Below are 14,259 nucleotides of genomic sequence, written 5' to 3'. Positions count from 1 at the left end.
TTACTCTGTACAACCTGAGCAAATTATTTAACACCATTTTAGAGCCTCAGTTCTCCCATTTTGTAAACAGATAAGAATGTGTGGCCAGGCATGGTGGCTCATGCCTGTAATCCTAGCACTTTGGGAGGCTGAGGCAGGTGGATCACGAGGTCAGGAATTCGAGACCAGCCTGACCAACATGACGAAACCCCATCTCTACTAAAAATACAAAAATTAGCCAGGTGTGGTGGTGTGTGCCTGTAATCCCAGTTACTCAGGAGGCTGAGGCAGGAGAATCGCTTGAACCCAGGAGGCAGAGGTTGCAGTGAGCCGAAATCCACCACTGCACTCCACCCTGGGTGACAGAGTGAGACTCTGTCTCAAAAAAAAAAAAAAAAAAAAAAAAAAAAAAAAAAGAATGTGCTTTTCCCAGGATTGTTGGGGTAAAGGGAGATGATATTCCTGGAACCCCACACTCTGTTCAATGCTATTAGCAACAGTGAAGTAGAGTTATCTGCAAAACAGTCTCTTCCTCCCCTATCCCACCACAGGTCCTGATTTGGGGTTGTGAAAATATGTTTCCTTTTCTGTCCATATTACTTTACCCAGGGTGCTCCCTGTTGCCCAGACCGATGTGTCAATCCACTAAAAAATCCAGTCCATCTTCAAGGGTCAAATCAAAAACACCCTCCTTCAGGAAGTCTTTTCCTTTTCCTAGCCCCCTCCTCCAAGACAGATGTGTTCCCATGGGTCTGCCTTAATATCTTTATTTGTCATTGTCTACAGCATCCTAATTATTCATATAGGACTTAGCTCATCTTTTGGGCTCTTCTTCAAGGGCTAATAACCTTACTAAATTTGTGAGTCCCCTACTGCCCTTTCACCCCCTTCACATTTGCCCAGAAGGCTCCTGACATTCAAAATATAATTTTGAAGCAAATTAATAAATACTTAACAGCTCTGGATTAATACTGGCCTTCTATTATTGACAAAAATGCCATACTAAGTAAGATAGAGTTTTTAAAAAAAAATCTTGTGAGATATCTTCTAGCTTTAAGATCGATCCTCTCCACTCTACTTTCTGCAGCCTGCACACCTGCCCTCCATGAGTATGCAGGCCCTCTTCCCAGGTCTCCCAGTTCAGTCTCCTCCTGGGCCTTCTCCCATCACAAAGTGATCTCAACCTGAGCTATGTGCTACTTCCCACTGCACCATTAAATGCATCTGCTCTCAACTCTGATTTTTCAGAGCCCTGCCAGGTGATCTGATCTACCAATCCCACTGAAGGAACTACCTTGGAGCGTCCCCACTGAGACAGCAGAGTCATCAACTGGGCAGGTTAATGCCACAGTGTTAGTGCAGAATATCAAAGAGCTACAAAAGGCCCTGAGGAGACCTCAGGCAAATGCACTCTGTGCATACACAGTTATTTCACAAACCATAAGGCATATTTATTCTAAAGACAAGGTGATCTGTCTTCCAGCTTCAAAGAAGGATATAACCAGAAGTATTTGCTAATTCATTAGCTCAATTTAAGTGTCCAGAACAAAAGACAGTAAAAACAAAGGAATGTTACTGTTTGAAATAGAAACTTTTTGAGTTTCTATTAAGTTCTTATGATAAAATTTTTGTTTAAAATGAAAATAAATCTTGAATGAAGATCACTAACTCATTTTATTAAAGCACCATGTTCTTTCTACTTTAAAAAATGGTGATTAATCCTCAAAGGAGTCTCTGTGTAACTGACTAGAAACACAAATTATTTCTAGATTTTGAGAAAGGCTATGCTTCCTCAGAGTGGGTCTCCAATACACCCTGGCAGCTCTTATTTATTTTCTCACAACACTTAGACCTGATCAATGGGGGATGGAAGATTACCCCTGGAGGTGGCAAGGAAGATGTGGGCCACATCTGCAAGTGAGTAATGCTACCATTATGGGCAACAGAAACGGGTCTTAAAAGCATTTATTTCCCCTTCCTTTAGACAGGCCAGAGGAGGAGCTGACATATCATAGCTGCTGGGCTGTGGCAGCTACGCCTGAGACAGACACAGCAGGAAGTGCCATCTCACACTCACTGCCCTTTCCCCTCCCTTCCTTCCTCTGGCCCAGCCTAGGCGCCAGTTGCAGCTACAGAAAACAATTTCATCCAATCTAACCCCTGCTACTCCACAGACCAAGTCCATTGGAGCACCAGCAACCTTTGGAAGTTATCCAAATGCTAACTAGCTTTTGGCAAGCACATAGTAAATGAGAAATTTTAAAGCCTGTGGCTATCTCATCAATGACTCCAAGACTCAATTTGAACACCAGAGGATTGTGCAATTAACAGTCATTTTTAAAACTGCTTTGTAAATGTTCCTGATGATATAAAATCATAGAGCATAAACTGTGATTCCACTTTAGTTCTGGATATCTTGCTACAGGTGTCTTCTACTACCTGAGAGGCCCAATGGCAGAAGACATGGAGCCCTGGCATCAGGAAACTCAGGTCGCATCCAGACTCTTCCACTAACTGCCTATGCACCCTCTGAGCATGCTTCTTCATCTACAAGTCAAATGGTTGGGGCATAATAAATATTTGGCTCTCTTTTAGCTCTCAAAAGCCATATTACTTAGAGTAATACTAGGCTATGTCACTGTAAGAAATAAACCCCAAGGCCTCAATGACTTAACCCAATAAACCCACACAAAGTCTCCTGCTAATCATCAGAAACTCTCTTCCATCCAGTGTCAAAGGGATCAGGCTCTCTCTGTCATGTGGTGCCATGTTTCCACACAAGGCCTCCAAGGACACTACAGAAGGCGAAGGGAGAGGTTGTAGAGTCACATCAACTCTTAAGTGCCCTGACCTGGAAGTAATACAGGACCTTCCTCTCACTGTCAATTATCCAGACCTAGTCACATGACTGCAATCTAACTGCAGGAGTATGCATGAGCACATAAGATATTTGATGAGCATTATTTATCTCTGCCACACAGGTGACATTCTATTTACTTATTTTAATAATTTAATCTATCTATATATTTATATTAACAAAACATCATGATATGCTACACTGTAGATGTGAAGAAAAAGTTCTTAAAATTATGTCTGCCAGGCCGGGCGCGGTGGCTCAAGCCTGTAATCCCAGCACTTTGGGAGGCCGAGACGGGCGGATCACGAGGTCAGGAGATCGAAACCATCCTGGCTAACACGGTGAAACCCCATCTCTATTAAGAAATACAAAAAACTAGCCGGGCGAGGTGGCGGGCGCCTGTAGTCCCAGCTACTTGGGAGGCTGAGGCCGGAGAATGGCGTGAACCCGGGAGGCGGAGCTTGCAGTGAGCTGAGATCTGGCCACTGCACTCCAGCCTGGGCGACAGAGCGAGACTCCGTCTCAAAAAAAAAAAAAAAAAAAAAAAAAAAAATTATGTCTGCCAGATACACAGAAAGGCAGATGGAGAGGAGGGAACATGTCCTTTGATGATGAACACTAAACCAAATGCCCAACACCCAAGCAGACACAGTCCATGGGGTACTCAGGAGTTGGGTACTCAGGAGTTACCATGGGGAGACCAATGCACTCGATTTGATGCCAGGCCTCCTCTATCTGAGTTACACAGGAAGCACTGGGGTCCAACAGAGGGAAACAAGTCTTAACCTCTCCCACCACTAATCACACTGAACCTCGATGGTCTGCCTGCTAGTCTGTTGATAGCCTAGGAAGCTGTATTTGCATTTCTTCCTCCAGTGGGGCCTCTTCTCTTCTCCAAGACTTTATTTCTGCCATGAACAATGTCATCAAAAACATGCTTGTCCAAAAGCTGTCCAACAGTACCTGGTGCAGGTATAAAGACCACACTGATCCCAGCTGAGGGTCCCATACTTACCACTCAAATTCTAGTAGAAATCTAGTAGTTGGGTAAGACTTTTGAACATCATGGACTTAAATGTGGCATAGGTGCCCGGTTCTTTTTTTCTACTATTTGAAAATTTATCAAGAGTTACATAATTGAGAGAATAAAGACATGGAAAAAGTCATATGATATAGATGATATATTTCAATACTGGGAAAGCATAACTGCTACAGACAAAGTTGAAGATACTGTGTTGTTATACTAGTTTATTATTTCCATTGAATTCTGTTTTGGCACTCAATATGTTTAGCCATATTCTCCTAGAGGGAGGAACACTAGAAGCAGAGAGGGCAATCCAAGCAAAGTGTAGAAACCTGAAAGTTCATGAAAAGATATGTTCTCAGTGCACAAGACCAATGCCTGGAATCATAGAACCTGGGGATAGAGCTGTTAGAGAGAGAACAGATCCCATTGCATGGGGTGCCTCACCCCTAAAGGCTCTATCAACAGAGATGAAGGAAAAGTCAGGGTGAAGTTTCCAGAAATGTCAACTTTCCTACAAATGGGACATGGCTAATGTGCAGCAATGACCCAGCCTTTCCTGGATTCATTTTGACCTCTGAGGCTCAGAGGTCAAACAGCCCAACATAATCATGATAATCATGATAGAAGGACTCATACCCATATCTGTTTGACCCCAAAGCATGCTCTGCACATATACTACACACTGGGAGTGCTTTCCCCATCTTCACGCTCCCCAGGATCCTCACATGACCTTGACTAGTAAGCAAGTTACTGTGGAATTTAGATTCCAGATGACAGACAAAGCAAACACTTAATGGCCTCTGCTCCCTCTCAAGACCCCTTTCCAATGACAGCAAAGAAATAAAAGCATGATTAATTCATAATAGTAAAGAGAAAAGGAAGAGAACAATCAGACACCTGCTGACTTCAATAAAGCTCTGAAAAAGAGGGAGAGGCAGCAGTAAACAATGTTAATATTTTCAATCATAACTATACAGGGGCTACAACAGTTAAAATCATCCTATGAACAAAACAGGAGACTCAAATGTGTTTTTGGAACAGCAGGTGAATGCCCCAACTTTGTAAATGTGAGAGTAAAGCTATCATAGGGAAAGCTGGGGCACAGGGCAGAAGGAGGTAAAGGCAGGGACACTATTTGAATGTTGCACTGTCAGAACTGAAAAAGAATGGCAAACATTGACAGAACAAGACTCAGAGGTTTCCATCTATTATTTAAGTTTGAAAGATGACCAGTAGAAAACGAAGCCAAAAATAATAATATCATCATCAAGAAACGAAAGACAAGGGTAATATAAGTAAGTGAGCTAAGTCCCCAATTTCAGAGCAGAAAATTGAAAGAATGTCTAATACTAATACATTGAAATATAGCAACAGAAGCGCATGTTTAGATTAATGAAGGTCATGCCAGGAGCCCTAAAGGACAAAGAACTAAATATGGAGCAGAGGACTTAGGCTTTTCATTATAAGGTCTTCTTTACCATTTGCATAATTTTACTATTCGCCTGAAATCATCTGATAAAAAAGAAAAACAAAAACTAAAATTAACCAAGTACGACATGAACTTTTTGACACATTTACCTGAGTAATCTAGATAAAACCCAAAGCACCTGGAGGTGGGAGCAGGTGTCACCATTCCTTTTATTCCCAGCATCCTCCATTCATAGTGTTAATCCTGTTGTGTGTCTTGGAGAAATGGAATCAACACTTATTCTACTGAATTTGTAAATAAGTCCTCGCCTCCAGTATCCAGTACTGCATATCTGCTATTCTCAGGTCTATCAATTCTCCATCTTCCCCCAACAGTCCTGCTATAAACATATAGCTTTAATGGCACTAAAAATTCAATGCATCACATCGCCAGTGCTGAGAAAGTGCCTCATCTTACTGACATGGGGTTGACAGAATCACTTTACATAGTGAGGCCTATGATTGCCTACACACAGCAGCTGATATCTACACACCAACCATGATGTGCCTCTACTCACTGTGAGCTGTAGCAGGGAGTGGGGGACAGTAGGAGTCCTACAAAGAATGAAGGCTGTAACTTTCCCCACAGTGTCCTTCTCCATTCACCTGCCAGAGCCAGGACAGTCACACTGCCCCTTCCGTATGGGTAACAATATCACATCCATTCTAAATACATGCTTTCGGGAAATTAAAAAAAACACGACCAGGCACAGTGGCTCACGCCTATAATCCCAGCACTTGGAGAGGCTAAGGTGGGCAGATTGCCTGAGCTCAGGAGTTCGAGACCCACCTAGGCAACATGGTGAAACCTCATCTCTACTAAAATACAAAAAATCAGCCAGGTGTGGCAGCTTGCACCTGTAATCCCAGCTACTCAGGAGGCTGAGGCAGGAGAATGGCTTGAACCCAGGAGACAAAGGTTGCATCGTGCCACTGCATTCCAGCCTGGGCAACACAGTGAGACTCCATCTCCAAAAAACAAAACAAAACAAAACAAACAAACAAAAAACAAAAACACTTAGCTATGGATTTTTAAAAAATTTTAAGTAGCAGAATTTGGAAAAGACCTAACTTATTATAAAAGGACCTTATTAAAGGGGAAGAAAATTACAACAAAACTAAGCTCCAACTCTAATCAGCCTAACCATAAAATGACAAATTAAAAAAGTAAAATATTCTCAGAGATACCCAATGCCATGCTTGCCTTCTGAATTATCTCAGAAATAATGACAAAATTAAGAAGTTTAAGATTCAAAATAATCCGACTAGTGAGTGGACCTTGTTTGGATTCTGATTTGGACACACTGTAAAAATAAGACAGTTGGATAAATTTACTGGACATTAGATGATACTAGGGAATTATTTTAAGGAACTGGGCCTACTCTGATTAACTGTGTGATTCTGAGCAAGTTTTGTAATCTCCCTGTTTTTGGGTGCCTCCATGTAAGCTGTTGCTAACATTATAGTGACTTCAGTGAGGAATCAATAAGATAAACTGTGCAGTACCCAGAGCAGTGCCAGTTCACACTGACTGCTTTATACCTGTTAGTTCTCTTTCCATGAATTCTTCATCCATTATCCCTCTTTATATTACCATGATATGTTTTGAGGACACTTAATTCACACTTCCACCTCCTATTTACTATTACACTTAATGTCTGCATTGAAGAACAGACGATTATAAACACTGGATAAGCTCTACTACACTCAAGACCTACCCTCACAAGACCTAGCCAGAGAAACTAGGTAAATAAAGAACAGCTTTATTTACTGTTAGGAAACTAATTCAAGACTGTAAAATTTTTAAAAATCATCTATTACGAGTTATACATTCATTAAAGGAAAATATTTTTATAATTCTAAAATATTTTCAAAGTTCAGTTCAATAATATTACCTCCTGGATTCTTTCACATACCCAAAATTCAAGCAATATAAAAAAGTGAGGCAAATGTTTGGCAATTTCAGTGATTTTGCAGTGTCATAATCTCTCTTTATTCAATAGTAAGATTCTTTGCTGAAATCATTCAGAGTGTCACCCCGGTTTGCTAGGTACCTATCGAGGCACGTCACTGGTCATGGGCAGAAGACAATAGTAACAACTGTCTTCAGAGAAAAAATGTCCAGTTCCAGTGCCACAAGAGCTGCCATGGCAAGCAGTCATTCCTCTTTGGCCACCGGTGATTTCAAGCATCATTTTCTCCAATACAAGCAGGTTCCCATGACCATGCATTTTCACAGAATTGCAGTAGGCTACTGACTGCTGTCCACTAAGACTACCTGTCCTCATGAGAAAGATAGTGCCCATTTTGTTGGGTCTGCTACAGTGACAGCTGCTCTTTCTTTAAAATTCTCCTCAAATCAAGCCCTAAAGCTGCTCTTCCACATGGACTGGCACCTGAGTCTGCAGTGGAGCTAAGGCAAGTCTCCACAGTCAGAAAAAGATGTTAAACAAGGTCCTGGCTTACCTATATGTGAGTTTCCAGGAGATAAAGCTTGACACACACATGGTCTTTATGATTTAAAGTAAATATTAAGATGGATTCTTCAAGCCAAATATGATGTTAGTCATATGGATTGACAATCAATATGACTATGTCAATCAATACATGATTGACATGTATCCATCCATTCCACAGAGCTTCTGGGCACACTCACTGTGTGCCAGGCCCTGTGCCCAGAGATTGGGGCACAAAACTGATTAAGACATGGTTCTTTCCAATGGTCCAGTGGAGGAAAGAGGCTGAAAGATACAGGGAAAACACTACCCTGTAGAAACTGGTCTCAATGTAAAACGGTGACCACAAACTTCAAGTAGGTCTTAGTGCTGCCAAGCAAGTGTACTAGTTTCCCTGCTCCATCTACTCTCCTATTGTTCTGGTGACCTTTTCCATGACATTTTAATTTCCAACTTGGACCTCCCACTTGATTCCTAGTTGCAAATACATAAATGCCAAGTTGGCATCTCCTTTGGATGTCCAATATTCATCTCAAATTGAAGATGCCTGAGACAGAGCTCTCAACTTTACCTGGCTACCAAATATCCTGCTCCTCTGTCTTCATATTCAGTGAATGACAACTTCATTATTCCAGTTCCTATGCCAAAAAACCTTGGGGACGTCCTTGACTCTGTTCTCTTTTATATTGCATATGTAAATACGGAAACTCAGGATTATGCCAAAGCTCTACTCATGCCCTTTCTCACTCAGCTTAAAACTGGTAAATCTTTCCTACCACCAAAAAGGGATTGTTTTCCTTCTACCTTGGAGTACCTCAGACTTTACACTTCTTGGCAATGTTATCTCCCTTGCTAGGCTATAAGCACCTTAGTGTAATCATCTTTATTTCCACCATATTTTGGTCTCACATAGTATATATTAAATATATACTTGTTTGATGAAAGACAAGAAATCTGTTAATAATTAATTGATTTTTTAAAAACTGTGCTAGGCACTGTTCTAGCTGTTGGATAATCAAAGTGAGCAAAACAGGTTTTTGCTTAGTGTCTAAGGAAGAAGTTGGTGGTGTGAATAAACCCATGGAATTCCAAGGAATAATAGGTTTATAAATGAGGGAGATTAATACTGACCTACCATCAGGTTTCAATACATCAGGCCTAATACATGACCTCATTTCTATAGCTCTGACTTCTTCCAACTTAGGCATAGTTGGAACTTACCTGCCATAGTATTTCCCAACTGACCTGCCATAGTATTTCCAAGAGCATTTCATGGGGAAATACCAACTGCAGAGGAGTCAGGAGACTACCTCTTTAGGCTTCAGTTTCCTCGTCTATAAAATGAGGGAAGTGGTGCTAAGCCAGGTGATCCCATCCCAGCCTGGTGGTCAGTTTCCTTGTATCTGATCTTCAAAGCTCTTTTCCTGTGCCACAGTAGCTGAGAGTTTAAACAGAACATTGTACATATATGAGACTAATTCTCACAAGAACTGTTCACTTAACACTTTGGTTATCCTTCAATATGACCTTCCGACAAAAAAACTAAGGCCAAGAGGAAGCTCAAGACAGCGTGTTCACCAAAAGCTCCACTCATTCTATAGCTGATAACGACGTACAGGGTCAGAAGTCCCAACAAAAACCCTGATTGGGACTGTGAGCAGCACATTTCTGAACTGACATTTCTGAAACTGGCAAACCTTTCTATAAAGGACGGCACATTCTTCTGACAACCCTAAGTGTGTATCCAAACTCAGGGCTAGCAGGAGGCAATACCCTCAGGAAACCTGTTTTGCTTGTCCACATGTGGTTTGCTGTACCCTGTTGGGCAATACAGGCATCTCACCTTAGTCGTTCTTCTTCTTTTTTGCGAAGATTGAAGTCTCTCTGAACCACCTGAAGAACATGCTCTGTTTCATCATCAGTCAAACCAGACAGGTCCAGCTTCCTCCCCATGGTTACTCAACACAGGTGAAACAAGACCTGGGAAACCAAAATGATACAAGCAAGATAAAAGCTCTACATGGACAAAATCAACCTATTTTGTTATTAAAATAAAGTTAAATATAGCTTTTATATATAAGTGTTTATGTAAGGTACTATCTTTCTCTGGACTCAGACTCAGCAAATATTTACAAATGACCTCAGCAAGGCCACAGAGAAAAAGAGAAAATAATGGATCCTGCCAGTTTCATCATCCCAAGTCTTAAATTAAGAAAAAAAAAATATTCTTTATAACAAAATGAACCATACATAAGACTCAGTATGGATTTCCACAAAATACCAAAAGGCAATATCTGAAAGTTCTAAACTTCTGTGCTTTGAAGTTCTAAATGTTAAGTATTATATGTAACTGCAAAATAAAATAATACAAATAAAATAATTATTTTATAAAATAAAAATATGTTAATCTATAAAAAGAAAATAATTCTAATACTTAAAAAAAATCCTATGTATACTATATCCCTTAAAGTTTTAACCACATGACTATGAAATACAAACTAAAAATCAATAAATTATCTTCTTCAAAAGGATAAAAACATAGCTAAATAATCTTATTTTGCCATTTTCTCAGCAGCAGCAAAGATGATATTGTAGGGAAACACGTCTAAGCAGTACAGACCTAAAAATTATGGGAAACTCTATTTTTAAAAATAATTGTTGGTTGGACGCAGTGGCTCAAGCCTGTAATCCCAGCATTTTCGGAGGCCAAAGTGGGCAGATCACCTGACGTCAGGAGTTCAAGACCAGCCTGGCCAACATGGTGAAACCGTATCTCTACTACAAATCCAAAAATTAGCTGGGCATGGTGAGGGGCACCTGTAGTCCCAGCTACTTGGGAGGCTGAGGCAGGAGAATCGTTGGAACCTGGGAGGCAGAGGTTGCAGTAAGCCGAGATCGCGTCAGTGCACTCCAGCCTGGGTTATAAACCAAGCCTCCGTCTCAAAAAATAGAACTGGCAAATAAGTATACAGAATAATGCTTAATTTCAATGGCAATTACACAACTACAAATTAAAACTATATTTCAAATCCACCAAAATAAAAATTATATCAAATGTTTGTGGGAAGTAGGACAATGACAATTTTTATTTGGGGGTATAAATTGTACAATCTCTTTGTAATACAATCAGGTTTCATTTTAAAAGTTGAAAATTTATATACCCTATAAACCAGCATTTCTGCCACGCTTAGGTATATGCTTCAGATATAATCTTAAAAATATGCACCAGACATCAACTGGGTTGAATCATATGAAATTTTTAGCTGGGATCATTGACCTATAAAAATGACAATTTCACATAGTTAACCTAACAGAAGAATAGTAACAAAAGTCACATTCAAAATAGCAAAATAAATAAATAAATAAATAAAACTGGAAAAACACTAAACATCCATAAATAGGAGGAAGGATTTAAAAAATAGGGCATATTTGTTTTCTACAATAGAATATTCTACTACAGTGGCAAAGAACAAACAATAGGTACATTCATCAACAGGGATAAATCTTAACATAATGTTGAGACAGAGAAGCACACCACATATACAGAATACATGTACAGCATGCATACAAGTATGATTTTTTTTATCATAAGGGTCAAAAACATAGAAAGTCAAAAAACCATTTTCTAGGAATAAGTGTGGTAAAACCAAAGTGGAATGTGGTACTTCTAAGGAGAGGAGAGAGGAGTTCATTGGGAATAATCACATAGGGGCTTCAGAGCTATCAGTAATATTCCATCTCATTAGAAAGACAGAGTATTGCTGCTACTGCTTCATCTTGTTATTAAAGGGTTGAAGTCATGTATACTATTGTCTTTAAGGTATCTTCCATTAGCATAAAATCAACCTAAAACTAAATAGAAATAATATAATCTATAAAAATCATAACTAAAGCAAATACTTGCAGCATTGTTCAAGGAATATGCTTATTATTTACAATAAAAATAATAATGATTATAATAGATCACTATTTGATTGGTTATCTACTATGTTCCAGATGCTCTAGTTTATACGTACATATAAATATATTTATAAATGTATATGCAAATTTATACATTCCCATAAAATCCTATTGACAGTCACTACCACCACCATTTACAAATGAGAAAACAGGTCAATTATACATGATGTCTAAGACAATGGCAACCTGGGATTTGACTGTGTCTTGGTCTGACTCAGTCCCTGCCTTAATGTCATGTAAATGCTTTCTGTAAGAGGCAGAGGAAACTGTGGACCTCAGGTTTTAAAATCTGATGTCCAGAGTTCCCTTCCCCCTTTTTCTAGCATGTAATGATTAAGAATAGGAGACCCCAAGCATGGTTGCTATTTAAAAGAAGGTTATCTGTCCTTTTCATTTTCAAATAATGGTAGTAAACATAGAGAAGGGAACGGCTCAATCCCCAGAAATCTTTTGCTAGATGATTCAAAACCTTATGACTGCATAATGCGAACTAATCTCAAGATTTAACCAACAAATCACAACAGGAATTCCAACTATTTTTTTAAATTTTATTTTTCACTCCATTAATGCTATCTGTCAAAAATAAATTGCCAGTTCACTTTGCCATGTGGTGTTAGGGCTGAGGGCAGGAAGAAACCTAGTGTACTTGCACTAGGTTTCAATTAAGTCAATTAGAAGTAACATCCCACCCACAGGCTGCAAAGGCAAGGGAAGAAGCTCCTGGGCTGCCATCTTCTAGCTTCCTGATGAGCAAAAAGAAACAGACTAGAGGGCACACTGAAAATGCAGACTGATTCTTCCTTTAAAAAGCCTCATTAAATGTGTTAATGGCATTTTGGAGTTTCCTGGAAGGTGACATTTCTGTTCCTTTAACTTTGTTTCACTGGCTTTGGTTTCTGAGAATTCTAAATGAGATTCTAAGATGCCCAGTTAGTGAAAGACTGAAGTGGCAGCTTTGATCATATCAAATCTAAAAAGAAAAAGAAAAAAAAAATGATCAGGACTTGTTTTTGTAAAGAAATAAATAAAATAGCTCTAAATGGACAAGTCAGAGACTGAGAACACTTTCTGTAAATTGGTAAAAGCTTCTTCCTTTTTCTACAACAAACATAATCAGAGTCCCTGTGCAACAAACGAAATAGCATCGTAGAGCTGGAGAAGGCTCGTGTCCATGAATAAGAGGACACGTAGGTATGACAATCTCATTTAAGGATGAGAAAATGCAATCAGTCCCAGGAGAGAGAAGCCATCTCCCAAAGACACATAGCCAGTTCAGATGCTCCTGACTTCCAGACCCGTGCCCCCACCCCTTGATTTCTCTGGTTTATAGCCAATCAACATGACAACAGAGAGGATATGTTTTTAAATTTACTAATGAGAAAATTAATATGTCAACATTTAATTATATCACCACTTCCCTAAAGTGTGTTTCTCAGGTTATTGTTCCCACAAGCAGTTTGAGAAAGGGACTCTGAGGTGAAATAAATACGAGAAATGCTTCTAATTGTATTGCCTTCGTGAGGTTTACACAAGCCATATTAGCTTATCAGAGCTTCTAAGAAGTCTGTCAGAATCAGTTTGCTTTTGCTTAACTCTGTTTCTCAAACATATATGCCTGCAGAAACCTCTTTCTTTGGTAACATCTACCTTTTCACATCCAAAGAAATGACTATCTGGTAAGCTCTACACTAAGTCAAAGCAATGATGACAAACTCCAGTAGCTATTCCAACATAATTACTGAATTGATTTAGCTGTTTTTCAAATTTAATTATCATAAGAAGCAACGGAGTTAGATGAACTTTAGAAGAAGCTGATGATGGATGCAACTTTAAAGCTAGGAGACCAAAACAAAGGCAGAATTGTCTACGCTATTCCTGGCTAAAATAACTAACATGAGGAAGGACACAGATGTGTCTACAGGCACTGGTTAATACAACTTTTGCAAATGAAAAAAAAAAAAAACCCAAAGAGAAATTACAAGAATACTTAGTACATAATGGAAGACTCATTATAAAAGGTCAATGTCTACATAAGTGACATTCTATTAAAGTACCTAGAATAGAAGGGTCAAGGACAAATGCTTAAATGGGATTTTCACAAACCCACAGTACATTTGTGTGTGTGTGATAATGCACCTAATATAAAGAGAAAAGTAAAACTATAAAGTCCTAAGAGTGATAAAGGGTAATTATTGCTGGGGCTTTGCCCTTTGACCATGGTGGGTTTGGGTTACAACTGAAAAGAAATTTCTTACAACTATAGAGAAACCTAAATGTTAAGACTCTCACATTTAAGGCACAGGGGATAAAATGAACTTGGCCTACAAAGGACAAAAACAACAACACTAATAATGAGAGATGTGCTTTCACTGTGTCTGTTCTTTGCAGCAAGTGGTGCTTGAGCTGTATCACTCACTGATCTTCATTCTTTCACCTTCAAGGGTGTTACCCTACCATGAACTGTCCCCTTCTCTGAAATTCACACCTGACCTATGCACAGCAGTGGGCCCAGA

The 14,259-nt window shown here is 39.4% G+C and overlaps 2 protein-coding genes across 4 annotated transcripts in view; both read right to left on the bottom strand.

Moving 5' to 3' along the window:
- Positions 1-14,259, bottom strand: part of MYRIP (myosin VIIA and Rab interacting protein) — a 418,438-nt gene that overhangs the window by 316,956 nt on the left and 87,223 nt on the right. For both annotated transcript variants that reach the window (XM_050780367.1, XM_050780368.1), the window contains exon 2: positions 9,630-9,766. In XM_050780367.1, the coding sequence (XP_050636324.1) occupies positions 9,630-9,739 (110 nt within the window). In that variant the 5' untranslated portion in view covers positions 9,740-9,766. The remainder of the gene's footprint in view (positions 1-9,629; positions 9,767-14,259) is intronic.
- RPL14 (ribosomal protein L14) overlaps positions 1-14,259 on the bottom strand; it is a 575,215-nt gene that overhangs the window by 507,105 nt on the left and 53,851 nt on the right. The window lies entirely within an intron of this gene.

The sequence above is a fragment of the Macaca thibetana genome, chromosome 2 (genome assembly GCF_024542745.1).
Source record: "Macaca thibetana thibetana isolate TM-01 chromosome 2, ASM2454274v1, whole genome shotgun sequence".
Lineage (NCBI taxonomy): Eukaryota > Metazoa > Chordata > Mammalia > Primates > Cercopithecidae > Macaca > Macaca thibetana.
Note: the sequence above shows the minus strand (reverse complement) of the source record. Positions and strands in the feature narration are given on the sequence as shown.